At 40.5% G+C, this 26,824-nt stretch overlaps 1 protein-coding gene across 20 annotated transcripts in view; it reads left to right on the top strand.

The window, feature by feature from the left end:
- Positions 1-26,824, top strand: part of GTDC1 (glycosyltransferase like domain containing 1) — a 186,004-nt gene that overhangs the window by 143,559 nt on the left and 15,621 nt on the right. For all 20 annotated transcript variants that reach the window (XR_008823701.1, XR_008823702.1, XM_056350355.1 and 17 more), the window contains 2 exons: positions 5,225-5,584; positions 24,152-24,261. Coding sequence is in view for 18 of the 20 variants with exons in the window: in XM_056350355.1 (XP_056206330.1) it covers positions 5,225-5,584; positions 24,152-24,261 (470 nt within the window). In the remaining 2 variants the exon portion in view is untranslated. The remainder of the gene's footprint in view (positions 1-5,224; positions 5,585-24,151; positions 24,262-26,824) is intronic.

The following is a 26,824-nucleotide window of genomic DNA, read 5'->3' as shown; positions in this document are numbered from 1 at the left end:
CATATGTGTGCATGGTTGTATCGTTTTGCATGTATTTGTAGTAACTGTGGGAGCAAATTCAGCATGGGAACAGGATCAAGTCAAGGAAGCAGAAAGTAAGAAAGTGGAATTTCCTAGTTATTGCGAAGGACAGAAGTGCCTGTCCATTGCAACCATTCTAAGCCAAATGGGCTCCAGGTATTGGGATCACAGCTCTCCAGAGCTGCTTCAGGTCACATCAATTCTACTGAAGATGTTACAGTTGGCAAAGAGGCAGTGGTGATTGTGTTTAAAGACAGACAAAGGGGATTCTCAGGCCATGAGTTGGTTAAAGTGTAAGTTATGCTGTGACGGTGTGGCAGTGACGAAGGAAACACAGCAGCTCTAAAATGTGTGCGCTCCAGCTCCAAGGCCTGGGGGAGGTTTCCAATATATCTGATTATGACTGTCTCTCTTTGTTATTTAAAACATATTAATGGCAACATTATAACACACACACAAAAAAAAAGTAAAAACCCACTTCACTTTCAGAACCATCTTTAACTTTGCTTCCAAATGTAACTACGGTTACAGAAGGGCCAGTTTTTATGAATTCAGATTCCTTTTTTTTTCTTTAGTTTATATTCATTCTTAACAATTATCCTTGCTTATCAAGAGCGACTGTTCAAACCTATTCAAAGTTTACAGTGTACAGAACTTGCCCAGATAATTTGATGTAACCTAAACCAGCACTCCAGTTAGTCTTTCTAATGTGGTTTCTGTTCATTGAGCAGTGACATCATGGCCCTTCCATCTTTTTTTTTGTTGTTGTTATTGTTGTTAATAAAATGGTGCACAATGCGACTCTTGATGCCTTGAAAAGGAAAACAATTCCCATAAGTAATTTTTCATTAGGGCAAGTAAAGCGCTGTGAAAAAACACACCATGTAACATGCTGACATGAAAGAGCTGGGGAAAATGCACATGTCTGATTCAAGGAAAAATACATGGGTTTCCTTGGAGTGGGGTTTCATGGCATAAATGAAAAGAAAATACATAATACATAGATTGAGGAGTTTGAAAAAAAGTTATTCAAATTAGCAAATATTTAGATTAAAACTCTGACTTGTAGTATATGGGATTTTCATTATATATTTACTACTTTTAATTTTTAACCCATCTTTCTAACTAAACATCTATACCCAGTATGCAAAAAGGGAACATTTTCAAGGCTTACTGTTTTTGAAGTCTTCATAAAGTTTTAAAATTGACTGTTAAACGTATCAGAGATCCTCAAAAATCTGGATAAATAAAAGACTTAACAGCTTGGAAAGTTTTGGAAACAAGTTGTGATACTAAAATTAGATATCTAAGTCTCTCACTATTTGTTCTGAACTTTCAGTGTTTAAATATATATGAGTTACGCATACAAGTAAAACATTTTCCAGGTTTTTTTTTTTTAAATATAAGGGACAGTACCTTGTGGAATCTGTTGAAAGTGTTCATGTTTGTATGCTTCGCTGGTAGTTTTTTCTGGAAAGTTTCACATGTAGAAGATTTCACTCCCACAAGTTAATCATAACAATAAATTCCTTCTCCCGTATTACAAATAGAATGCTGTGGCATTTTTCTAATGTGCCTAGTGTGTGCCCTAACTAAGACTGAGAGAGTTGGTGCATCCTTCTCAATAGCCAAGTCCTACCTGCCTGCTGCAGTGGCTCTCTAGCTTGTTTTTTAGAATCATAGAATAGTTTGGGTGGGGAGGGACCTTGAAAGGCCATCTAGTCCAACCCCTGCAATAAGCAGGGACATCTCCAACTAGACCAGGTTGCTCAGAGCCCCGTCCAACCTGGCCTTAAATGTTTCCAGGGATGGGGCATCAACCACCTCACTGGGCAACCTGCTCCCGTGTTTCACTGCCCTCGTGAAAAATTTCTTCCTTATCCCTGTGTCTGCTCCTTCCCCAGCTCTGCTATTCCATAACCAGCCTCTCAGAGGTTGTGTCTTCTGAAATTTAGGCAAGAAATTAAAAAACCTGATGAGCTGTGCAGGGGCAGGTACTGGCTCCAAATAAAACACTGGAGCACTTGTTTTATCTCCAGGTTATAGACTTGTGGCTGGTGACATAGAAGTCCCACAAGCTGTTGATGTTACTAAACAATCGAGATCTGGGCAGATACTAGATGGAGAGATGATTGCCTGGAAGGTGGCAGAAAAGGAGAATTAATGTGAGCCTGGAAGAGGAAAAACAGAATAGCTGGAGCAGAAATGTTCCGGAGAAAGTGTAAACACAAAAATGTGCTAACTAGACGTTGTGTTTCTCCAGCATGCTTTTGGGAAATGCACATGAACCGGTTTAGAAGATTTCGTGGTGTTATTAGTTTATTTTCAGGTCATTTATTTGAGTGTCATAAAGAACATTAGCTAGTGGTTAGGGACTACAGTATCCATTATATCATTCCAATCATATGGACAAGTTTATACTACATATGATTTACAATGGTCTTTCCGCAGTTACGATTGTTATAGTCAGGTACAAGGTTTTATCCATGGTTGTACTTAGCAAAATCCGAGTGGCTGAGCACAGAGACGTCTTCCAATCAAAGTCCAAAAAATTAATGCTGTTAGACGAACGCTGTGGGTTGCAGCAAGAGCTGTGTATGGCTCCCTGCCTACATCCTTTATCATGTCTCCGCTGTTGTTAGTAAAATATACAGAACTACTTTATGCCAAAACAATGGAAGTTAATGCAGATAACTTGTTCCAAAGTTAACCATCAAATAAATCTTTTTTTTTTTTAAACTGTTAAGTGAAATGGTGTTCTAAAACTTTAAAAAATTGTCAAGATGATGAATACTGTGTGTGTAATACAAGTAAATACCATGGAATTGATTGCCCACACATGTCTTAAATAAAGGATATTAAATAGTTTATTCCAGAGAAAGTTCGGTGAAGTTTTATCTAATATTATTAGAAATTCTGCAGTGACGGATCAGATTTATAAGGGCTGAAAACTAAGAAGAAAACCTCTTCAGAAACAGAAATGGTGCCTTGAGAAGGTGCTTGGCCAGGAGATTAAAGACAGCCAGGGGGATACAGCCTGCTTAGGTAGTCCGACCTCTCCTATGTCAAGCAATTCTTAATGGCAGTGATTTTTCAAAATCTGTTCGTTAAATTTGGTTTGGTAAATCAGTCGTATCAATTCAGTCACAGATTTGGTGGTTTAGGGCACATCCCTTAACCTGTTCCTCCCTTTTCCATGCATAAATATATAAAGTATATCCTCATGGAGATGTATCTGTACTTCAGAGGAGCCACCACCAGCCAGTTTTAGGTCTATAATTCAGCTTAGACTATCAAAAAGCCAACTTAACTGTTCATAACATACATGTATGGAGTTCCGGCCACACTGAATTAATATTTCTATGCTCTGAGAATCTGAGGGTGGCGAAGTTCCTGAGATGGGAATGGTTTAACTCAGGCTCGTTTGGGAACCTGTCTTGTTTGTGACGTAGGTAATGGGTTTGGATGAGGTCCTGAATGTGATTGAACTTTTTTAGGTTTTATCTACAGAAGCAGCTCCAATGAATGATGGCGAGCGGTGGAAAAAAGGTAGATCTTGTAGGTGATTTGGTCAGTGGCTTGAAAATGCAGCTTAGTGTAGATGAATGTGAAAAGAATATGCCAAGGGACGGCAAGCTAAATCAAAGGATACACGTTACATGGAATAGCTACACAGTGCACCAACTTTGGGAAGGGGATTTAGGGGGTTGGAGAAAAATCCTCAAAGCAATTAGTCAAGAGCACAACGACAGTAAGGCTCGCGTTGTGTGTGCATGTGTATTTGGGTAGTGATTTGGAAGGAGAAGGGTGTGTTTCTGTTGAAAGGTGCTCCACTGCAGGGTGAAGTGAATGATTCTGGTGTTCGGAAATATTTGCTTTGCCAAAGAGGGAAGGGAGCGGTTTGTGCACAGCCCAGAAATGAGCTGTGGTGGAGTAAAACTCAGAAGAACTGTGGAGGAGGTTAATAAAGTGGAGCAAGCGTTGACTTTAGTAAACAGTTCAATAAACAGACTGTAGTGTGTAAACATTTGGAAATTAAAAGGAAACGGAAAATTTAAATGTCTCTACTTATCTGGGAGAGGCATAATCACACTGAAAGGCATGTAAGTAAATAATATTTGGGTAAATTAACTTGAGGTACAGGGAGGCGTTTAGAGTGAGGATCCCGTGGTGGCCGTGCATGTAGTCCTCTCCATGTTAATTTAGAAGAGTCATGGTTGAATGAAGGAGCTTCACTTGAGTGTTTCTTGGGCAAAGACTGTAATTCATTACTATTTAAAATCAAACAGTAAAAGCAGATCTGCGTAAAAAGATACATTTCATCTATTACGGAAATTAGTTCAGTGGCCTCGATATAAATGTGCAAATGCATCCTGTTGTGGAGGTTTTTTTGCATTGTGAACATCAGATGGGAGAGCCAGTGGCATCTGCTACTGTCTGTGGTACCTCAGGAAGGTCGTGAGTAGGTCTGCCTCAGTTTCCCCACCTTAGCGTTCATTATTCACACTTGTGGAAAAACACAGAAGTGGTTGTTTTCCTCCTACGAAGGGTTGGACAGCTCAGTCCTGTTCTCCTAGCTGTGGGGTTCTTTTTTTTTGAATTTGTGGTTAATTTTTTCAGTCAGTCATTACAGAAACCAGGCAAGGCTAGCTGGGTAAGAAGACTCACTTCCATGTCGTGGTATGTGTTTGGCCCATGTTATCAGTTGGCTTTCATTGACCTGTGATGAGGCAACTTGCTGGGCTCAAGCCTGGACAGAATAGACTCACGGTAGATTGAACACCACTGTGTTTTGCGTTTGCTACTAGTCTTAGCTGTAGTCCTGGCAAAAAAGCCAAGATTTTCCTGGCAGAATTGCCTTTTTACTTCTCAGAGGTGTTTGCTTTATTTTATTTTAGCAGACAAATAGTTTTGTTCTTGCTGTCAATGGATGTGCCGTTAGCAGCGATGTGGTTCAGTGGAGACCTTTGGCTTCTCAGCCAGTGAACCTGTGATTTTATTTCACAGGTACCATATTCACTAAAATACATATAAAGCGTATCATTTACTGAATGCTAGTGGAGTTGTTGTTTGGATGGGTGTAAAATACCAGCCACATTTCATCTTCCCATTTTCTGTAAATTAATTAACATTTACCAGGTGAAACTGGTAAATTTTCTGATATTCTTCTGGTAAATATTTTTCTTCTTCTTTTTCCTAACAGGTTCATGCCAGAACATAAGCTTGCCCATTTGGAAAAGGTAATTGGTGTTAAAAGAAATGGAGATGCTTATCACCCGGAGGGTCTGCCCGGCCAGCAGAAGAGCAGCGCTTTAATGAAAAACAGCAACACGCATTGTGAGTCTGGACTTTGTGAAGCCCAGCCTGGACTTTATACCACACAGCATGAGGGGCTGCCTTCCCCATTAACAGTGCCGGCGAGATTGAACACGTCTGAAGCGTCAGAAAGTGCAAATCCTTGTCAAGAAGAAGATAAGGAACATCTGACTTTTAACCTCTCTCATATCCTGAGTGGACCGGACTATCAGCAAAGACCTTTACACATTGCCTGGCCTCACAGGTGGTAAGTAGTGAACAAATCCAAATACTGTACTTTCAAAAGATTTATGAATTTGGTTTGATCCCTTTGTTGTGACTTCTGTCAAGTGTAAAATAATTTCTTAAACACATACTGACACTGGACACAGATGTAGAGGAGAAAGACACGTCACTTAGCATCTTATTGCACACATGCGTAGAGGAAAAAGAGACGTCACTAACATCTGATTATTGAGAATAATTTTTTTGAATATACCTAGTTCTGTAACGCTAACCAGACGTTTAACCATTGATGGAAATGATTTGTCTTTTTTTCGCCCAAGAAAAAGATTCCCCTGCTGCTGAAATGACAAGCATAATTCTGTATACTCTCTTTTTCGTATAAAGCAAGCCACAGATGACAATTAATATCTAATGTTATTTAAATTATCTTAATTACTTTGATGCAAGTGATTAAGTGTAAAGATACATGGTGACACTGGACAGCTGATGTTAACCCACTGTCTGCATTTTTAAACCACCCTTTCAGCGTTACATAAATAGAAAGCCTGTTTGAATGTATTAACAGTGAAACAATATTTTTTCCAACTGCCAGCACAAATACCTGATCTCCGAATCTTCTCTGCAGCGGACGAAAATCTACCATGCCCCATAATCGCTAAAAACATATAAACTTTAGCTTGACTCCTACATAAATTAGGATTTAAAGACGTAAAATGTCCTGATAATCTTCCGGTATTGGGCACGAACATTTTAATCTAGTTTTTATTCCTCGCAGTTTGTTTAATCTGCATGTGGCCTGATTAGAGTTCACTTCATCCACAGATTATAGTCTGTTTATTGCAGAGATGCTGGGTCGATCAGTAGGTCAGATTTTCCGAGAGCAACTGTTTTCAGGTGAAGCAATAAGTACACCGCACCGACGGGGCAAATCGCCTTTGCGGGGGATTTGACTTCCAGCACATTAAAACTCCAGAAGCTCTCCCAGATGATCTGCAGCATCTGGTACCTAAAGGGATTTTCATCTTTGACTCTAAATGTCTGAACATAAAATTTAGGGATTGGAAGTTGATTTGGAATCTGTCTTTGGATTTGTTTAATCAACTTCACACTTCCGACACAGCCTTTCTTGGGGAGCCACATTTATTTTTAATCATGTTTCCCTGCTAACGCTGAAATGCTCTGTGTTCTCATAGGTTATTTTAACATTTAGTGCGTCGAAGGGAGAGATACTGCATGTTTTCCTTTGGTGTGGAAAGTATACGAAGCTTAGTGTCAATTTTATTTTTTGAAGAATTTTATCCCCCTTCGCTTAAGACTGCATTTTTAAAATGCATATTTTGAAGATGGCCAGTTATAAAAAGTTTTACGATGCTGAGCTGGTTTGGTGTTTGTTTTTTTTTTTCTCCTGGTTTTTATTTTTGAATGCTAACCTGAATGGTTCCAAATGCTGCATTCAAAAAGAGCAGAGTAAAGAAAAAGAAAATATTTTCTGTTTTATTCAGTAGTTTGCATAAACCAGCACAAAGCTAAGTAATAAAATCAACAATATTAAATTGAATAATTCCTTTTCTTTCTGTGTATATTTTTGCTTTAATTTAATTTAATTGCCTAAAGTTAGTTGCTTAAAGAGATGCAGCATTGTGTTCGTGCACATACTTATTGTTAAAGCTAAATTATTTTTAATTTGGAGAAGAGAGAAAAAAAAGCCGCATCAGCAAGAGCAAATGCCAAAATATAAAAGTAACACATTCATCCTTACGGGTAATATAGTAGAACATTGGAAACTTGGAGGTTGCCAGACACACAGCTAACATTAGGGCTAATTTTGAAAATCTAGCGTGCAGTCAATTTTACTGATGCCTGGGGACATACAAGGTAGAAGCTGACAAGAGAACTAATTTTGTTTGGGTTATTTACTGCTATGCATCATCCATGGGTTCCCGCCTGACACACAGCTATATGAAGGGGAATATTATCACACACTAAAAATTTATGTTGACATTCGATATTTGTTCAATATGTCAGCAGTATTACTTTCATAATCAAAAGAGTAAGAAAAAGAGAAAAGAAAAGCACTTTATGCTCATATAGATATATCTTTTTAATAACAGTCTATAAGGTTAATATAGTTTACCTTTGAGAGTATACAATGAAAACAAGCAGGGTTAGCAGGGAAAATGACAGAAAGCATCAACCCGAGCTGTTTGTTTGCCATTACCTAAGCGAGCCATGTCAGCTCTCTGGCCCGCGTCTGATAGCTATTTGTTGTACAGAGAGCACAGCATAAAAAAAAAAAAAAAAAAAAAAAAAGAGGAAAAAAATAAATATCAAACTCTTAATACTATTGTGTGCCCATAACCATCTGTCACTGCTAGCCTGGAGATGAGAGGAAGATTACGAGGAATAAACACTGAGCCGCCGAGCATTGGTAAAGCCTTCGGGCAAAAAACTCTTGTGGGGACATCAAAGACATTCTAATTCCGAGGCAGTCAAGGATTACAGTGTGTAACCTGTGCTGACAACAGATAAATGACTGGCAATATTGTGCCAGAGCTGTTGGGTCCTGCATGGAGTACTGATGATGATGATGATGATGATGTTATCTTGCAGAATGGACTCTGCTGGGATAATTTTATGATAAAACACTTTTTTCAAATGCCACTGGGTCCAGGCAGGCATTTACTAGCTACGGGGGCAGCAATCAGTTTCTTCAAAATTTACTGTTCTAAGCCCATTAGAGTTCCAGCGCAGCAAGGCTCTCGATGGAAATCGAAAGCGCCTGCCTTCGTCTGAGGATGCTGCATGCAAATCTTCTGGGCTGAACTCCTACCCTTTAGTGTTAGGATGCTTTAGCAACTGATTTATGTAAATTCGCTCATAAAGAAACCAGTTTCTTTGTAACTGAGGAATATGAATTAGAAAATGAAGGGTGCTAGTTTAACATTCACCGAACAGCCAAGCATCCTCAGCTCATAGCCTGGGTGGGACAGGTGAAAATAAGGGCCTGGAAGCAGCCCCTTCACGAGGCAGCATAGCCAAAAATAAGCGTTCATTGCCTTATTGGAGGTGAAGGCATCTCACGCCTTATTCAGGCATCAGCAGTTAAAAGCATCCCCTTCTTAGGCCTAGCGTGAGCCTCTTCGTAAAACGGACTAATTTTAGCCAAGTGTTGTAATGTGCAGTGGGGTTTCTGTCTGTAAAACATTGGCAGTGGTATCCTGCTTGTATTCCAGCACAAAGCGCTCGCAGATACTGTCCTATACAATAATACTTAACGACCATTGTCTACCCTGATGATTTACATGTGTTTTACATTTTTTTGGGGGGGCAGGGGGGGAAAGAAGGAAGATTTATTTTTTTTTTTTAATGTTCCTGTGTTTCCCTTCACCTAACAAAAAACCCTTTTGGCTAAACCATAAAAAAAAATAATAATCTTTGTGAAGTCGTGCTGTTGTTACAGAAACCCTCTCCAAACGAAGTGATGCTGAGCTCACTGCATTAGCGCTTCGCGGGGACTGCAGCGCCCTAAAACATGGCGTTAGCCCCAGCGCCTCTCCCGCTGTCAACCCAACGTAGGCCCTGCCCACTTGGAAATGCATCAGAATCGAAAACACCATTCTCTAGCAGACACGTTCTCGCTGTAAATGTCTTTGCATGTGAACAGCCCCTGCCCCGGCTCCCCATCCCCGCTGATCCAAGCCTGCCGAGGATTACCGTGTGCAACCTCTGCTGACAGCAGATAAATAACTGATGGTATTTTAGCACAGTTGCTAGGTTCTCCACAGAGTAATTTTTCTCCTTTCTCACCAAGTCTTTAACGTTTTGTTATAAACATCTATAGCAGGGCACTGCTAATAGAAATGACTTATGGCCGAGGGTCCGGATAGCAGGCTGCGATGGGTTTCTGAGATGCTTTCCAGCCAAGGAATTACTCTGCCCTTTGTGCAGAGGGGCTTTGCTGGAAACGGAGAGAAAAATTCTGGTGGTTGGTGGACAAAGTTCCTACGTTTGGTCAGAACTTTGTAGTGTCCCATAGGTTTTCATTGCAAGGTGATAAAACATCTGTTTGGTGAAGGATGAGTATATTGAGATAGCTGTGACTGGTGGGGCACGATCCTCCTCTTCCCCCCCAAGAAACTAGCCCGTCAGCATTGATATGTGTACATGATCCCTCTCACTGCCCTGTGGCAAGGCGGCGGACATGTACCAAAGCTATTTTTGCTGTAATTGGGGTGCACCAGCATGTTCCTCAGCTCCTTCTGCACCTGAGCGTGACAGTGGATGTGCGAAACTGCAAACCTGCTGTACCCCCAACCACAGTCATGTCATCCAGGTGACACATGTGTAATTAGAAAGGTTGGAGGCTCTTTACTTCTCTCTTTCATGGAGAAGACCTGTAGTGCTTCTTTTAACTCAAGGCATTCACCCGAGCCTTATGTTTTTTTACTTTTTGCCCATGTGTGCTGTATCATCTCAGCAGTTAAAGACTTGATAAGAGAAAGTTGTCAGAAATCAATTCTTCTTCCCCTAATTGTATGGGTGTGATAAAAGATCACACGGGGAATCTGCGAGAATTTGCACACAGATGCAAACAAATAGCTGCTATCAATTCACATGGAAGATCAGATAAGCCTGTTATCTTGTGTCGTATGTACCAGCGTGTGACAAGAGTGTGGGGAAGGACATGGGGCTGGAGATATGGGAGTGGGAGGAACAGCGGTGGAAGTCGCGATGAGAAAATTCAGAAGAAAAAATGTAGATTGCAAAAATTATCTGAAGATTAATGGTCTCAGGGAAAATGGTGTGTACGGAGATAGCGCCGTGTCTGGTTGCCTGTTTTTAATGTCGAGTCTCACAAAGAAATGAGTCCGTGGAGAAAAGGTGGTTTTGTCATCACCGTGTGCTGTACGAACTTGTGGCTGCCCACCGTGAGGACCTGGTCACCTCCCCTGAGGAGCAAGTCCTTGGAAAGGGCTTGTCCCAGGCAGTGCCTTCTGTGAGCGGCGCTCTCCATCAGTGAGCTGAGCACAACTTCTCTACAAGCTGGAGGGAGAAGAGCCTGGAAATGCCTTTTTTTAATAGTTGCACCTAGTCACGTTTGCAGTGCAATACAGCATTTGTGTAGTCATGTTTGCCTTTGAATTCAGAATTCAACACTATTTCATGCAGAGACATTGGAGAATGCAGTGAATCTGCACCTAAGCCATATTTTCCTCACATTGTGGAATATTTTGGACCAAGGTTTACCCCATCAAGATGCAGGTATGGCAGGACAGTAAAAGGTGGAAGAGTGGGTGCTCCATCTACAAATCACCTCAGAGTACCCATAAATGCTGTTGGCCTCAACAGGCATCCTCAATTTAGTAAACAGCGTGCAGAGAGCGTGTAGAAGGACTGTGGTCCTACTCCACCCTGCCAGCTGGCCACTCTATGCTGTGTCATGTGAGGAGGGCAGAGGCTGGATGTTGTCAAAGGAAAGTGGATCCCCCGTTCCAGGGAGGGCACAGATGGCTGGGTCTGTTTTGCCCCTTTGCACGGGAAAGCAGTGGAGAGTTGGGCTCCAGATCCACGCTAAATGGGGAGTGTGCTCCTGCAGGGAAACCTCATCTTTGAAAAGCAACTGATCCTGGGAAATGTAATCCAAAAAGGTGAAAGTGGTGGGTAGACATGACAGACTGAAACAAAGGCTTAAAATGCAAGTGTTTATACAGCCTTAACTAAAAGGTCCCGGATACGATAAAAAGCCCATAGGATGTAAAATACAATTTCAAAACGGAAATTTTTTAGAAGGGTCTAAGAAAAGTGATCTAATACTCCCAAAGAAAATAGCAGTCACCAGGGCTGCAGTACAGATGACACATGGTGAATGAACCAGGGCCACGAAAGCATATGCAGAGACATCTGATTAAGTAGAAGTTGACACCATCAATTCTTGAGCACCTTGGAGCAAAAGGAAAATAGTCTGACTTCACTTTCCTGCAAGCTGGAGTTAAGTTTGAGGGCAGATACTGTTTTTTTATAAGTAGCAAATAAGAAAGTTAATGAAATACTGTGAGGCGTTCCAATTTCGATGTTAGCTGGAAGGGCAGTTTGGAACTATCTGGCTTTTGTTGGTTCCTTCAGTGAAGTCTAACCTTGACATTTCTTCCCTCAGCTGGGGGTGTGGGGTATTGAACCCTTCCAGTGGAAGATGCACTGTTCCTTGATCCACTGTTTTTAAGAGCTTGTAGAAATGTTCACCATGTCATGAAGACCTCTCAGATGCAAAATTTCTGCTACAGTGGACATCTGAGCATCGCTTTTTCCATCGTTTATATAGCATATTTTTTCAAAGTCTATAAGAAGTTGATAGTCCAGAGAAGAAAACATCCCTTCATTCTGATAATGGCAAAAAAGATGCTTTGTATCACCTCTGTATTCTTCAGCTAAAAAGCCAGATACAATTTTGAGTAGGTTTTTTTGTGGGGTTTTTTTCATTGTTTATAGTATGGGCAGAGCTTATAGTAAGTGTTCCAGGGGCGATAATTAGCTTTGTGAACCGCTCTTCAGTTCCCTTCCTACCTGATCTCTGATCGAGATCTGGGTAACTAGAGATTCAGAGCAACTGTCCTGTAGTCACAAACTAAATGTAAATCAATTTTGAAAATTTTAAGACAAATACATCCTGTGATAGAAGGGCAAGAATTAAGTGAGGGCTGTGACATTGACCTGTGGGATGCTGAGGGACCTCAGCAGTGCGTCATCCCCAGACAAAGAGTAGCCAGATCTTCCTCCCAAACCTTGCGGAACACAAAAATGGTTGTTCTGCCTACACTTGTGTGTGCTTTACCTCTCTAGAAGATCTAGAATCTGTTGGTCTCAAACAGGAGTATTCAGGATCCAAGCTTAGAGGTAGAGAAATGGAGGCAGAAGGTGAGTTGCCAGCTTTTACTCACCAGATCACGTGCGTCTTCAAGATGTATTTGTGTTGCCTCAGCTTCCTCTTGCTTTTCCAGGGCAAGAAGTAGGTAGCTGCCTCTGTGGGACAGGGAGGAGCAAAGACATCTATGTTTAAGTCAGGGACTTATATTTTCATTACCAGGTGAATCTGATGAGCCAAAAATGGGGTATTTTTTAGCTTTCCAAAAGATTGCATGTCTGCCAATCATGCTGAAATAGTCACAGAGGATAGTGAAGGTATTTGGGTTGGAGTGGTATTTGTTTTCCTACGGTTCCAGTTGCCTGGGTTCCTGATTCATAGTTGAAGCAGTTTGCTCCGTTGGCATCAGCAGTGTACTAACGGAGTGGGGAACTATCTCCGAAATACAAAGAGCTAAAATATTTTGCGATCCGTTTTCGCTCAGATGCATACTTCAAATTGCATTCCATCAGTTGAGGGAAATAATTTCAGTTACCCTGGTCACAGTAGAAAGCAGTCTTCTTTTTGAATGCCTTTTTTCATTGATGTAGATACATTTCTGAGATGAGAGACGATATGTCTTCTCATTACGGTTACATTTAGTTAATTTCCTTTTTTAAAAGCTCGGTGTGAAAGGCAGTTTCCTTTAAAAAGGGGGGTGGGGTGGAGGGGTGGATGGATAGAAAAAAGTGATACAGCTGATCTTCCTGTTGCCTTAGCAACAGATTTATTTATTAGGGTCTGAAATGACATGAGTTAATATACCACATACCTGCTGATCGGCAAACTCTCCTATTTCAGCTCCAGTTGACAATTAAGTCCTGGACAGCTACAGCCAGGGGTTAATGTTACTCATTAGGAGAACTAGGTCATTACTGGGAAATCAAGGCACTTAAGGCAGCATGGATAAAATACAAAATTCAACATCTCAAGGAGTAAGGGGTTTTATGTTAATTAACCTTATTTTCCTTTCATTAAAAAAAATCTTTCATATATGCATGTGACTGTGGATCAATTAATTGAAAAAAGAAAAAAAAAAAAGTAAGCTGTAGTTTACTTTCCTCTCCTAGTTGTCTTCATTTCCTTTGGAAGGGTTTCATTATTTTATGGAAAATTCTTAGGTCTATATGATGAGTAAAAAGGGTATTAAAATTAAGAAGGGAATCATCATGGAAATCAGCTTTACCACAAGGGAATGAGCAAATAAAAGCCTTGGAAATGAAAATAAATAAGCTTTGCTAATACCTCACCTAAGGAGCAGAATATAAGCCCATCAGAGCTTGGAGATATTTAGAGGTACTTCTTTGCTTCTTTATTAAGCAGTTACATAGTTATTTGACCTTCAGAAACCGAAACTTTAGAGAAGTAATTGAAGTTGTTGGTAAATATTCTATTTACAGAAAGCTGATCAGTGGTGTAGCCGACAGTAACTCCTGTACTTAGTAATTGGGTTCTGATTTCCAGGAAAATTAAATATATTCTCTGAAAGTTTTATTAAGATATCTGTGTGGGAGTTTTAACTTGATAAGTCACAAGTGATTTAATAAAGCTCTCCTGAAAGCCTTTATTTACTAACTTTTAGCAGACTTCATTCTGATACTGGAGAACTTAATAGGGCAAAACAGGATCTTACTAAAATAAAACTTATATTTTTACTCACTGTTTCCCCAAATACACTTAGTGCTTTCACTTCTACTAAGCACTCTGCTGTAAGCTTTGTGGCCCAATTCTGCTTCTCATCACATTTTGAGCAATTTGGTGTAAAGCCTTTTTCCACTCCTGTAAAGTCAAGGCTGAAGCAGCATCTTCCCTGGGCTCCACATAGGAAACCACGGTATTGAGTGAGAGCACTGCTACTGATAAGTAAAATTCAAGCCCTGCCAGTGGTTTCCACTCCGTGGAATGGTTTTGCGCCATTTGCATCTGTTTTCTTAAATATAAGGGAAAAAGTTAAATAGCATCAAGATTCTGCTTCAGATATCCCGTGCAGAAACCTTCCTCCTTCATTCCCTCTCTGCTCTCCAGACGCTTGCAGAGCAACCACTTCAGGGCTGTCTTCCAAAGCCTGTTACAATAAATGCTTCGGCAACGGCTGAAAAACTGATTTTGAGTTACTGTAAGGCTACAGCTGCATCACCTGGGCATTTGAAGATTGTTGAAGTTTGGGATAGATGTATCCTAGTTTGCCATGAAAGCTCCAGTGAGCTTGGCTCTCCCTTTTCCATGATGGGGAACTCATTTTATGGTGTCTGTACGACTGTGAAACCCAGGTCTTTGGGCAGAAATGCATGTGAGCTGGTGGGACTAAGGAGTCCTTTCGAGGCTCCTGTCACCATGAAATGCCTTTCTTGCTCCATTTACCCAAGCTGGTCTGGACCTTTCTCTTTCAGACCTCTTTCTTGTGTCTCTGCCAGGCTCAGTTCCTCGGGCATCTTCTCAGGTGTAGTCTCCTTGTGCAGCCAATTTGCATCTTGCTCTTTTCTAGTTTCTCAGTCTTTCTCTGTCTGCATCATTACACTCCCTGCCTGTGCAAGGGACCTTCTACCTCACCTTGGTCCCATTTTCTCCTAAGCCCCGTTGTCCAGCTTGACTGTGTTGTCCTCTTGGTCTGTTATACTGGTTTCACATTTTGCCGCGTATGAGCTGGCCTGTTGTATATTTTCCCCATGCTCTTTACTTCTTCACTCAGGTCAGGATTGCTTTGCCATGCTGTTCTTGCATAGCTGATCGTATTGATCAGATCTTATTTGTCCTCTGCGTTTTTCTGGTCCACATCTAAGAGTTTTAGTCAGACTGGAAAAGCACACATTGCCATTACCGCTTTCTGCCTCTTCAACCCATCTCTTACACTGCTTTATTTTCTTAACCAAATCTTCCGTTTTCTTGTTGTTCCCTATTTTCAATGCATATAAAACAGTTCTTTATTCTGCAAAGTCCAGTAATTTTATTCTGAAGACAGAGGAATCATTGAAAGTGCAGGTGAGATCTGTGCTTTCAGTTCAGATGTTAGATCCTGCCTGGTTTTGGCAGCCTGACCTGTGATGTTAGGAATGTCTCACTCAGCTTTAGCCTAAGGTGCGCCCAAGACACGTGGACCTTTCAGTGACCAGCACAAAAGGAATTTTCTCAAAGGCTTAGCTACATTTTTAGGAAGACTTTCAACACATGCAACAAAACCCCTATCTTTGACTCAAAATCAAACGCATCTGTATATTCAGTTCTTACTCTAAACCAAAGAGACAAAATACATAAAACAGAGGCTTATTTGAAATTTAATATATGCAAGATACATTTTGCAGTTTTACTAGGAAGTGTTTTGTTTGGTTTTTTTTTTTTTTAATCTTGTTCTTTGGATGTTCTGGAAAACTTCTGGCAGAACTTTTCTAGAAGATGATAGTGCAAGATAGCCTCAGTCTTGGGAAACATCATAAGCAAGGACAGAAGAGGTTTTGTAATAAGAAGTCCCAGTGAAACTTAACACACAGTGCTACCAGCCCCCTTGTAATTCGCAGCAACCCTGACCAAAGGATGTGGACACCCTCTAAGAGACGAAAATCAAATGCTTCATAAGCAAGTGATCTAATATTCCTCCTTATTTTCATCAGTGCTAGGAGGGTTAGGTGTATTCCTTCAAAGCTCATTTTAATTGGTTTCCTCTTCTAACCACACTGCAACTGTTTGACTTTCTTCTCTCTTTCCCTCCTTCTCCCTGCTCTCCTTTTCTCCATGTTTTCATCCTTTTTTTCCTTCCATTATCCTCTGATCTCCGCTTTTTCTCAGTTGTATATCTTCAAAACCTGACTCAACGAAATGAGTTGACTCCTTATTCTGAAAGCAGCGCGATGTGTAGTAGTTACTTTAATCTTGTTGAATAACGAGTTTGAAGCCTTGGTCTTGGTGCCAAGGAAGTTGCTGCTTAGGAGCTTCAGCCGTGGAGATGACAGCTTCACAACTCCAAAAAGGAGGAGTTATCCTACGTACCTGAGCTAATTCCTCTCATGTTACTCACTAAGGCCCAGGACTGACGTTTTGACCTAGGCAGGGTAGCTGGTGGAGTATTTTAAGTAGTTGTTGTTTGGTGATGTGAGTCCACCGTGGAAATCACAGAGGGGCCGCAGGGTCTTGTATGGGGGGATTGCCATTCCCAGGCAAATAAAATGTGTGGTAATGTATATTTGATTCTTCTTCTGTTCTTCCAGGGAACCGCCCGAGTCGATTTTTATCCACTTAATATCATATTCATGATAATTCATCATAAATATTCATCTATTATTACCACGACACGACTTTTTTTGTAGTATGTTGAATTGGAATAGGATATATTGTGTATGGTTATTAGGGCTGTCAGGGTCACTCAGATTATTTTGTCTCTCCTCCTGACAACAGGAAACCATTTGTTAACGTTACCTTTGGAACACAAAAGGAAGTTTTATTTTATTTTATTTTGGGTTTTTTTGTTTTGTTTTATTTTGTTTTATTTTATTTTATTTTTTAAAGAAGCTGTGTGGGGTAGTCCGTAGCAGTTACTGGATTGTGTTGCAAATTTGACTGAAATGTTTTTTATCTGAATCCTAGACTTGTGAAAAGCTAGGTTCGCCAAATTGGAATAAAAGAAATAAAAAGGCATTGAATGAAAGCACATTGATTTTTACACCAAGGTAACTGAGACCAAACGCCGGTCTTTGTCTTCAAAGGTTAATCTCTCTTTAGGAAATAAGCAGGAGGCTCAATGACTGATGCTGATCCTGAGGTTTCTTTGGTTCGAGAATGCACAATATTTTATTTTGAGTTTTTGCTTCATGAATTGTGAGGGGAGAAGAAGAATCTAAACAATAAACTCCCAAGGTTCTTTTTTTTATGAATCTCTTCTAGATAACACAAGATAGGAGAAAATGCTTTTCCAGCGTAAAGCAAAATGCCACCCATTTTTCTTAGGCCAGCAATTTGAAAAAAATCAGAAGGTAAAATACACACTCCTCACTGTAAATACGTCACGGGCTATAATAGAAAATAAAACACTGTATTTGCCAGACCTGCTTGGCTGCTTTTTGCCTCTCTAGTGCCATTTTTTAAAATTCCTTGGCTTGTGGAGGTGTGTTTTGCCAGCACAAGCAAGGATTGAGACCTTTTTAGCTTGTAGGACCTCGAAATTGCTAGCTGGAATTTATTCTGTAGGGTGCTTTTTCAGTGACACTTAGGCAAAAACATTTTCTTCTACTTGACTCCATTTTCTATTAACCGAGGGGGTATTAGATATTGTGGTAACTTTTGATGCTGATGATGCCAGACAATGTTTAGAGGCACAATTACAGCAAAGACATTTTGTAAGCGTATCAGCTGAAAAAGAAAACTCATTGGACTTAACTACATATTTACAGTCTACCTCTACCTCATTTTGGAAATGTAAAAAGATGGAAAAATACTGTGATAAATTGAATAAATGGAAAGTAATTAGCTTTTCCTTCATGTTTGCATTTTCATAGTTATTTCTTTTTCCCATTTCTTTTCTAATAGCTCTTTCCTGGCAGTAATATTTCTTCTTTTGCAGTTATCATGAGCTTTGTTACCAGGAACTTGGTATTAGAATTTTAATTTTTTTTTTTTTGTTGTCCCCCCTTCAGTCTTGACATAGAAAATGTATATTAAAGTAATATAGTTTAGGAAAGTCCTCTGTCCTCCGTGAAAATAATTACAAGAATATATTTCATGTGATATATCGAATAGGCTTGTAACACAAGTCCTCTTACTTTAGGAAGAATATTATCCTCCTGAAGTATTTACTAACTCCGATCCTCACCACATTTCTGTAAATGAAAGCTTCTGTAAAACTGTATCTTACAGATGGGGAAACCTAGGCAGAGCCGTCTCGTGGGAAATCAGTGTCAGGAAAAGACCAGAACTCTGCAATTCTTGGCTTTGAAGGCCAGGCTTATTTTTTTGTGACTGCACCGCTACTTTCTAACAGTATTGGATGATAATAAACCTATATTCAGATGTTTCTGAGCTCAAGATCGCATGTAAAATATCGATACGTGATATGGTGAATAGTATAATGTGATGAAAAAAATTCCTAATAGCGCTGTTTCAGTGAGGTCTGACATGAAATGGAGCCCCACGTTGAGTTCGGCAGTGCGCACGCAAGGGCCGCGCCATTCATTCATGTGCTGCTGTTCACTTCTGGAGAATGCCCTGGACAGATACAGGGTCAACAGGAGGCTGATGTCATATGAGGTCTCTTATCAGCCTGTGGCATCCTTCATCGCCCTCCCCAAGTCTGTACCGTATCAGTCAGAGCAGTACGGGACCTCAAGTTCCTGCTGTTATCCCCCAAACGAGGAACGTTCCTGGGATAAAGGCACCTTCCAGCTCCTGGCTGGAGGTGCGACAGAGGGGCAGCGCCCGCCTCGCAGCAGCAGTGACTGCCTGTGCTTGTCTTCATGTGCATTCTTTCAAAAATGTCAATTTTTACAAGGGATTGTGCAGATTTTCCACCTTTTCCTCTGCGGTGCTTTTGTTCTCCATCCTCACCACACCGTGCTTCCCTGCTTGCGCCACCGTGTGCCTTTGCCCTCCTTATTATCCTCCTTTTTGGTTCTCCTCCTTTAATTACCATGCAGTTTTATTTTTGCTTCCTAATTTATATCTTTACTGTGTTTTGGTTGTTTTGTTTTTTTTCTATCACCTATAGCACACTCCAGTGCTCTCTGCAGCTTCTCTCTATCGCCAAGTCTGATTTTACTGTGTTCTTTCATTTTTCTCAAGCCTATGTCTTTTCCCTTTTCTCTTCTATTTTCCCCTATATTTATCTTTTTCCTGCTGGGTTTGGATATGCCATCATTTTTTAGCTTTCAACTTGAGTGTTGTTTTTCTTTTTTTTCCTTCTTGTGTTTCTCTTCCCCTTTATATTGTTTTGCCTATCTCGTCTACCCTGTTTGCTGCCAAACTCAGTCCTCGCTATTTCACTTCCCCAAAACCAAAGGACCAGTGTTATCCACTTCAAGGTCTGTGTCTTAGAAACTTCATTTTCTTCACTTTTAATTACTGGTTCTGTGCTCACAGACTTCCTCATCCCCATCCCTGCCCCTCACATCTTCCCTGTGCTCTGCCGCGGCTGTGCCTTTCCCTGGCTGATGTCCCCAGTCCCGTTCTCTCCTGCCCGGGTGTCTCTTGGCTCGCCACGACTGCTGCCCAGCTTCATAAATAATGAGTGATCCTTCAGTGGCCTGTTTTATCAGCCATTTTCTAGCAATAATTGCAGGTAGGCAGAAATCCGTCTTCTAGCTCTTGCTAGAAAATAAAAATTTTAAAAACATTTAAAATGCTACTTTAACTTCTGAAGATTTTGTACCTGTTTTAGCATTGCCATTTCCCACCTTTGCCCATCAGACATTCAGGTGATTTTATGAAACAGGGAGGCAGAAGGAGATGCACCCCATGTGAATTGCTTGGATTTAAGGCATTATAAAAAGTGAAATATTACCACATGGCCTCACAATTTGGGATTCTCTACTGCTGAAAATCTCCCATGCTAAATGTACTAAGAAGATTAAGATCAACCCTTTTAATATTGCTTTTAGCTGAGCTTATTTGTAACCCTGTCAGAATATGTAGCACCTTAAGAGATGGCACGACAGGGCTGTTGCTATCACAAGCATTCTGTACACTTTATAAACCCTACGTTTTAATATTTTTTTTAAAACAGACTGCATTTATTTTGCCCTTTTGAGCAAGTCCTGTCTCTTTTCCACAACTCTTCTCCTTTTTAATTGCATAGCTAGATGAGTCTTTCTCCAAATTCTAAATAACTGTGATTATCACCATGTATGATAAGTTTACATATATTTAAAAAATTAAACTTAAGTCACAGAAGACCATATGGGTCTCTTACTGAATTTCACTCAAATCCAGGAGATGAATATGCACTGAATAATGTAAAGGGCTACATTTTTCCTTTTTTTTTTCCTTTTTTTCATGTTTCCCATCACTGGTCGGGGATATGGGTATCCTGCAGCCCCAGGGAATAACTCCAGTTTAGCCAGTCTCTGTGCTTTCTTCTTCCAGTTACAGCAATAGGTAAGGCGCAAGGGCTCGGGCTGAATTCACAATATCCCTGAATAGCAGGAGGGTGTTTTGGTACCATTGATTGTATAGAGGAACATCATCATAGTGCTATGAAGTTACTTTTTAAAAATCATTTTAGGCTGAAAAGAGAGATGTCAAGTCATCAATTAATCCTGACAGCATCCTTCTGTGCTGAAAAAATAACACACCCATTTTATAAACAGAAAATCTAAGGCAGAGATAATGGAGGCTCAATACTGGTGCTGCTGCTCCCTCCCGTTCCCCGTTTCAAGGACAGTCTTGAAAAGTTTTATTTCAGATTACAAAAGGGAAGCCACTAAATCAGGCTGAACCCTGGGCCACGTTCCCACACCCAGACCACTAAACCTCAGCCAGTTCATAAGAGAGACTTCAGATGGCTTTCTTAAAATGTTTTAGACTCCAAAAAAAAAAAAAAAAACACCAAAAAAACCTACTGGGTAAAAAAATGCAGTGTGAAGTATCTATATGTGGAGATTGAATGTCTCCAACAGCAGTGCTGTCAAATTGGAGTGTAGGTATGGTGCCTAGGTCTGTTTTGTGGCATTTGCAGCTGGAGTTTGGTCATTCTGTTGTTTTCGTGTTCTTATGATGAAATTCAGAGCATCTTCATACCATGCCCAGTTTTTATTTTTCCTTTACCAGATGCATATCAAATCAACTAAAAATACAAGAGCATTTCAAATACCTAAACTGAACAACAAAGCCAGAGCCCAGAATCATATTAGCTTGATTTTTTCCCAAACATAGTATCTTAAAACAAAAGTTTGCATTTTAATATCAGGGTTTTGTACAGTTTTGCACTTCTTTTAAGGAAAAGGAGTATATATAATTAATACTGTTTAATAAAGCTCAAAAATGCAACAGATGCAGCCAAAAGTGCACATCATTTTGAGCAGATCTTTACAGAACAGACATTCCATATTGTGTTCATCTTTTTCCACGATCACTGCTATGGCAATCTGGTGTGTTTAGCAGTTGTTGCTGAGTAAGGCAGACTGGATTGTATATGATTTTCTCCATGTCAGCCAAGAAACAGAGCTCTCTTCTTTTTGATGCAGTAAAGAGGTGGTCTTGTACTATTTATTGCTTTCTACCAGGAGCAGCTCTACCTTTACTAACTTGCAAGAATAATACTGCATTGTGATGTGTATGTGAATGGGCTGGAAGTGTTCTGTAGGTCTTAACTGAAAGTAAAACGGTGTGGTGTGGAAGCATCACAGGAGCTGATAAATCAAATATGACCTCCCAAATAGAAAAGCTAAGAGTTTCACAAAACGAGTAATTAAAATCTGTCAGTATCGCATAAAAGCAAAATATTTTAAAAGGGGATATGGAAGGAGGATCACCTACAGCAGAAAACCCATAAGAGAGGCTCCAGTGCAGAGGAAGCGTTTCCCCTTTCAGCATTCCTTCTGGGTGCCAAATTTTCCTTCTGTTCTTCCCCACCTATTAAACAAAGCTGCAACTTCCAATTCCTATCAGTTTTCCTAAATATGTGCAGCTTATGTGGCTTCAACGAGCTGTAAGGCTCCGTGTTCTCCTGCCAGCTCCTTGACAATGTGGCTCCAACAGCATCCTCCACTTTTGGCTGCCTCCAGGACCCCTGGTCTCTTCTGGAAAGGGAGAGGGAAAGCATATCCTTTGCTGGAAGGACTTTTTGTGACAGTAAAGCCGATAGCGGGGCTGTGAAGAGCTTGGAAGGATCCCTGTAAGCGTCGCGGCTGTCTGTGGAGGCTGCCTGCTCTGCGCACAGGGTCCTTCAGCCCACCTGGGGATGAGCCATGGTGGCTGGGCATCGGAGGCAGGGTGGGCTGGGCAGGGGCACTCCCCCAAACAGCACCCTAGGGGAAACTGAGGCTAGTGGGAACCATCATCATGAATTACACCGGCTCCCAGCATCAAAGCTTCTTTTCCTTGCAGACTTTTCCGATAGAGACGTTCCCTGCTAGCCAAGTCTGAATTCTCTACTGTAAGCCCATTTTGGCTCTTTCAGCTGGGCGCTTGGAGGGACCTAAAATACTGGCGATGTGTTTCTGCACATAATTTACCTACCAGAAACAGGTGGCTGTTTTAAGGGTGAGGATGCAAGCGAACTAGTAGGCAGTTCTGGGGTCTTTGCAACTGGAAGAAATCCTCTCTCCGAGCCAGTGCTCGTATCCACTTCGGTTACTGGAACCGCCGTGAAAACTCCTGGTTCACAGATGTGAAACAAATTACGAAGCTTATGCAGTTGCATTCCTCCTTATTATTGGGAACAAAACAAATCTGGGAGATGGAGGACTTCTTAAAGTCATTATTGTCTGGCTTTATTTTAAGAAAATGCAATGAATTCTGAAAACGCCACAATTCCTGAAGATTTCTCGGCCTAGGGAAGTTACATTAATTATAAAGATTAATTTGTTTTAATTCCCTAAACCAAAAATATTGACTGAATGGGAAATTAACGCGTGTAGAGCTGCAGATGTCATTTGGCTTCAGAATTCCTGAACAATAAAATTATTAATATTTCATATAGCGGTGTGACAAACCTACGGATTCATTCTACAAAATTAGCCTGTGAAGAAAGACACCAGGACAGCTGAGCTGTAGACTTGCCCTTCAGACAGGAAGGAAAACTGGAATTTTCTAAAAAATAAGTAAACCCAAAATATTTTAAAGACATATGGCACACATCTGTCTGAAATACAGTCATTTAAAGCAGAGTAATTAAACACAAGACATAATATTCACCTGAGAGTGGGGGAATCATCTCATTTTTAATATAACTTACCAAAGTTGGGGAGTTTAGCTCATTTGTGGTGTCTTTTGAACCTTCCATTCTCTGCTAGTGAAGAAGATAGTTTAGTAAACTGGCTTTTTATTTTCTGTTTAGGTAACCAACCTTGTGTTTCAAGTCACTGGGTGTCACAGCCATGCAAACCTTTGGTATTATCTTCAGCCGAAATTAGAAATAAGTACAGGTTTCTGATTTTCTGGTTGAACTTCCAGATAACTCCTTGAAAGTCTAAAGGTAGAAAAAAACTTGTGTTGGTTTATTCTTTTCTCCTTTACCTAAAGCAATGAATGGATCTGAAGCTTTTCAGGAGGATGGCATGGATTCATAAAATTCCAGTTTGGGAAATCCTATGGTTTTAGCAAAAGTTTTTTATTAACCTATTCCTCCTGAAAAGGGGGGTAAACTGTAATGAAAATGATATACATATTTTTTGACTGGGGGAAAAAAAAAAAAAAAAAAATTTTTTTTTCCTACCGTACCTAACCTGCCCCTTTTTTAACATGATTTTGCCATCAGCTAGGTGAGCGATTACACAGTCCCTTCTCGCTTTCAAGAGTTGGTAATTTGAAGAGTGAGGGCATAATTTGAAGGCAGGAAAGGGAGATAAGAATCTGATGAAACTGAGGTTTGATCCCAAGTGCTGGGTTGAGGAAAGTGTTCAGCTCTGCAGTGTAAGCAAAGAGGGAAATTATGCTGAAGACATTTGGTTCTCAAAAGTACAATTTAAGAGAAATACAGTTCTGATAAACATTAAAAAAGCAATTTCACAAGTGAATGTAAGTGATGCTGAGATAAGTTCTGTTTGTTTTAAGGGAACATGACAAAGATCCTGAAACTTTCTTTAAAGTTCTGCTGAAACTGAAAGAGAAAGATCTACCTTTTCACGTGTCCGTCCTTGGAGAGGCTTTCACTGAAATTCCAGGTACCTTTCCTTCTTTTTCTTTACTGTAAAGTTATACTATAATATAGATATGTCCAGAAGTAGTTTTCATGTACATATTTTCGCATATTAGTGAAAAGGACATGCTTAAAATCTTCATAGCTGCGAAGTAAATAATATTGAAATGTTGTAAAATGAAAATTATTAAAGACAGTATGCATTTTTTATTTTACTTGGCAGTACAAGACGTTATGACTTGTGTTTCAGCAAGACTTCTATATTTATTTAAGTAGATAGGTGTGAGTCATTGGATGGTTCAGATAGGAAACAAAGTCTTTCAAGGCAAGGTCTCTCATCTGAAATCCAGACTGAGGTTTTAGCAGGTGAAAACAGTTCCCTTTCAAACGTAGGGGTAAGAACTTCTGTGGAGAGCTTCTGGTTTGTATCTGGCATGAAAGTAGTCATTAATCTTTAATGTTTTTATACCACTCTTTTGCACGCTCCTTCCGTTTCTTGGTTTCTGAGAACCACTACTCTGTAAACAGCTTCACCCATCTGAAACAGAAACAGAGTTTTTTCTGAATACACACAGCTTTGTGCCTGAGATATTGTGGCAATAAAGAGAGTAATCAAATCCTATACTGGGTGCACTTGTAGTAAATTAAACCGTTTAAAAATCTACATTTTACAAGCTGCAAAATACCTGATGTTTTAGCTGATACATGTTTTCCAAAATGTAGACATGCATCCCTCCACCTCTTTGGTCTGCAAAAATAGGCTTGGGATTAGTTTATTTGTCAGTCCTGTCGTATCTGTTGCCTGCTGGACTGGTTATATTTCACTTGTTTTAGGTTTGATTTTGTGGTTTTTAAAGCACCAAGAAATTGATGTGAACCAAATAACTTTTGGGTCGCCAAGTGTGGCACAGCTGGACTGGAAAAAGAGGTAATAATTTGGTAGCAGGAAATTCTTTGTGTTTTCTGTCCACTTCTTTGTAGACAGTTTTCTGAAAGCCTGTTCTTCCAGGCAAGTCGTATCACAGATCCCAAGGCAACGTTGCTTTCCAGACTGAGCACACCAGATTTCTTAGAAGGAGAAATTTATAAGGAATATGTGACAGATAGGAATATATGATGGTGCACTGCGGGAACAGATTCTATTGACACTCATTTTGGATGTTGTTACATATCTCATTTGTGGCTTCAGTACTTATGAATAATGTAGATCATCCTAAATTTATGCCAGTATATCAAATCTATATGCCGCACCTCTTGTCTTGTCAATTCATTCATCCTCATATATAAATAGAGTCTATATAAAGGGCAACATGGTGAAATATGTCTCATCACCATGCATTTGATAAGGCCATATTCATACAAATGACATATGCAGGTCATTGCTAACAAGTACCAATAAAACCTGTTGCACATACTTTACTGAAAATCTATTTAAGAGATTTTTTAACAGGTACTTTTTAATAATAAGTTGTTGGCGCTGTGTTTCCTTTCCCTCCAATTATGGGACCAAATTCCCTCAGTATTGTAAATGTCATGTTTACAGTCATTGTTAAGAGAAGTGTGTAACGTACTTCATAATTCAGTAATTGTTCATTTATTTGAAAACCCAGATTTTCACTAGCTTGGTTCAAAGCAGATGGCAAATATCCAGTAGGAAGTTAAGAATTCTTTAATTGTTAGTGGTGCTAAAGCTGGAGTTCAGGCTGTAAAGGAACCAAGAGGTACGACTTAGGGCTTCAGGCAGGTGTGCTTTGGAGGGCAGTTCCTCCCCTGGGAAGGGAGCGAATAGCTCTGTGCCTGGCTCTTGGGTTCTGACGGTGGTGCAGGAGTTAAGGCTGGCAAGTATCCCAAGGATAACCAAAAGTTCCTCCTTCAGAGTGGCAGTTGTTGTGTCTATCTCATCTTTGATCTTCACGCATGTAGCACGAGCATCATTTTCAATTAGAGGTTTGAGACCGTTTTCTGTCATTGGTGCTCCTCTGTCCTGGGATGTAAGGTGTGCTTCCAGCGTGGGTTTATGGTCCATCAAATTTTGACTAGATAATGATAGCAGCAGAGCAACATGTGTGTTTGGAAGTCTGGCACAGACATCTGAGCCCCATACTGAGAAGCAGAACCTCTCCATCATTATTTTTCAGCCCCAAACAACCTGCCATCCTCCAGCCATCCCCTCCTCATTCCCCTTCCAGCCTCCACCCCTCGAGCTCCGAAACAGACTCAGACCTCCCTCAGAAACCTGACTGCACTTCCTCCAGCTTTTTCACCGTTCCTCCATCCAGTCTGCTTGTTTCCACCCTGCCTGCCAGCACATCTTCGGTCTTTCCTGTACTCTCCATCTGGTCCCTTTTCGTGTTGCTTCTTCCTTTCCCAGCCCAGTGCTCTCCTCCTTTCTTCCAGACGTCCTCTCCTGAAAGCACTGGTGTGGAGACCGGTGGGTTTGCTTCACAGGGCTCTGCAGTGAAGAGCATGAGCAAGGAGAAGGGGCCAGCTTTGATCCCACGAGGGCAGGAGTGACACAGCCGCTATGAGCATCGCTTCATTTAGGGCTGAACAATCTAACGAGAATTAAACTGTCGGCACGAGACGAA

The sequence above is a fragment of the Falco biarmicus genome, chromosome 8, assembly GCF_023638135.1.
Source record: "Falco biarmicus isolate bFalBia1 chromosome 8, bFalBia1.pri, whole genome shotgun sequence".
NCBI lineage: Eukaryota > Metazoa > Chordata > Aves > Falconiformes > Falconidae > Falco > Falco biarmicus.
This window is presented reverse-complemented; position numbering and strand designations above follow the sequence as displayed.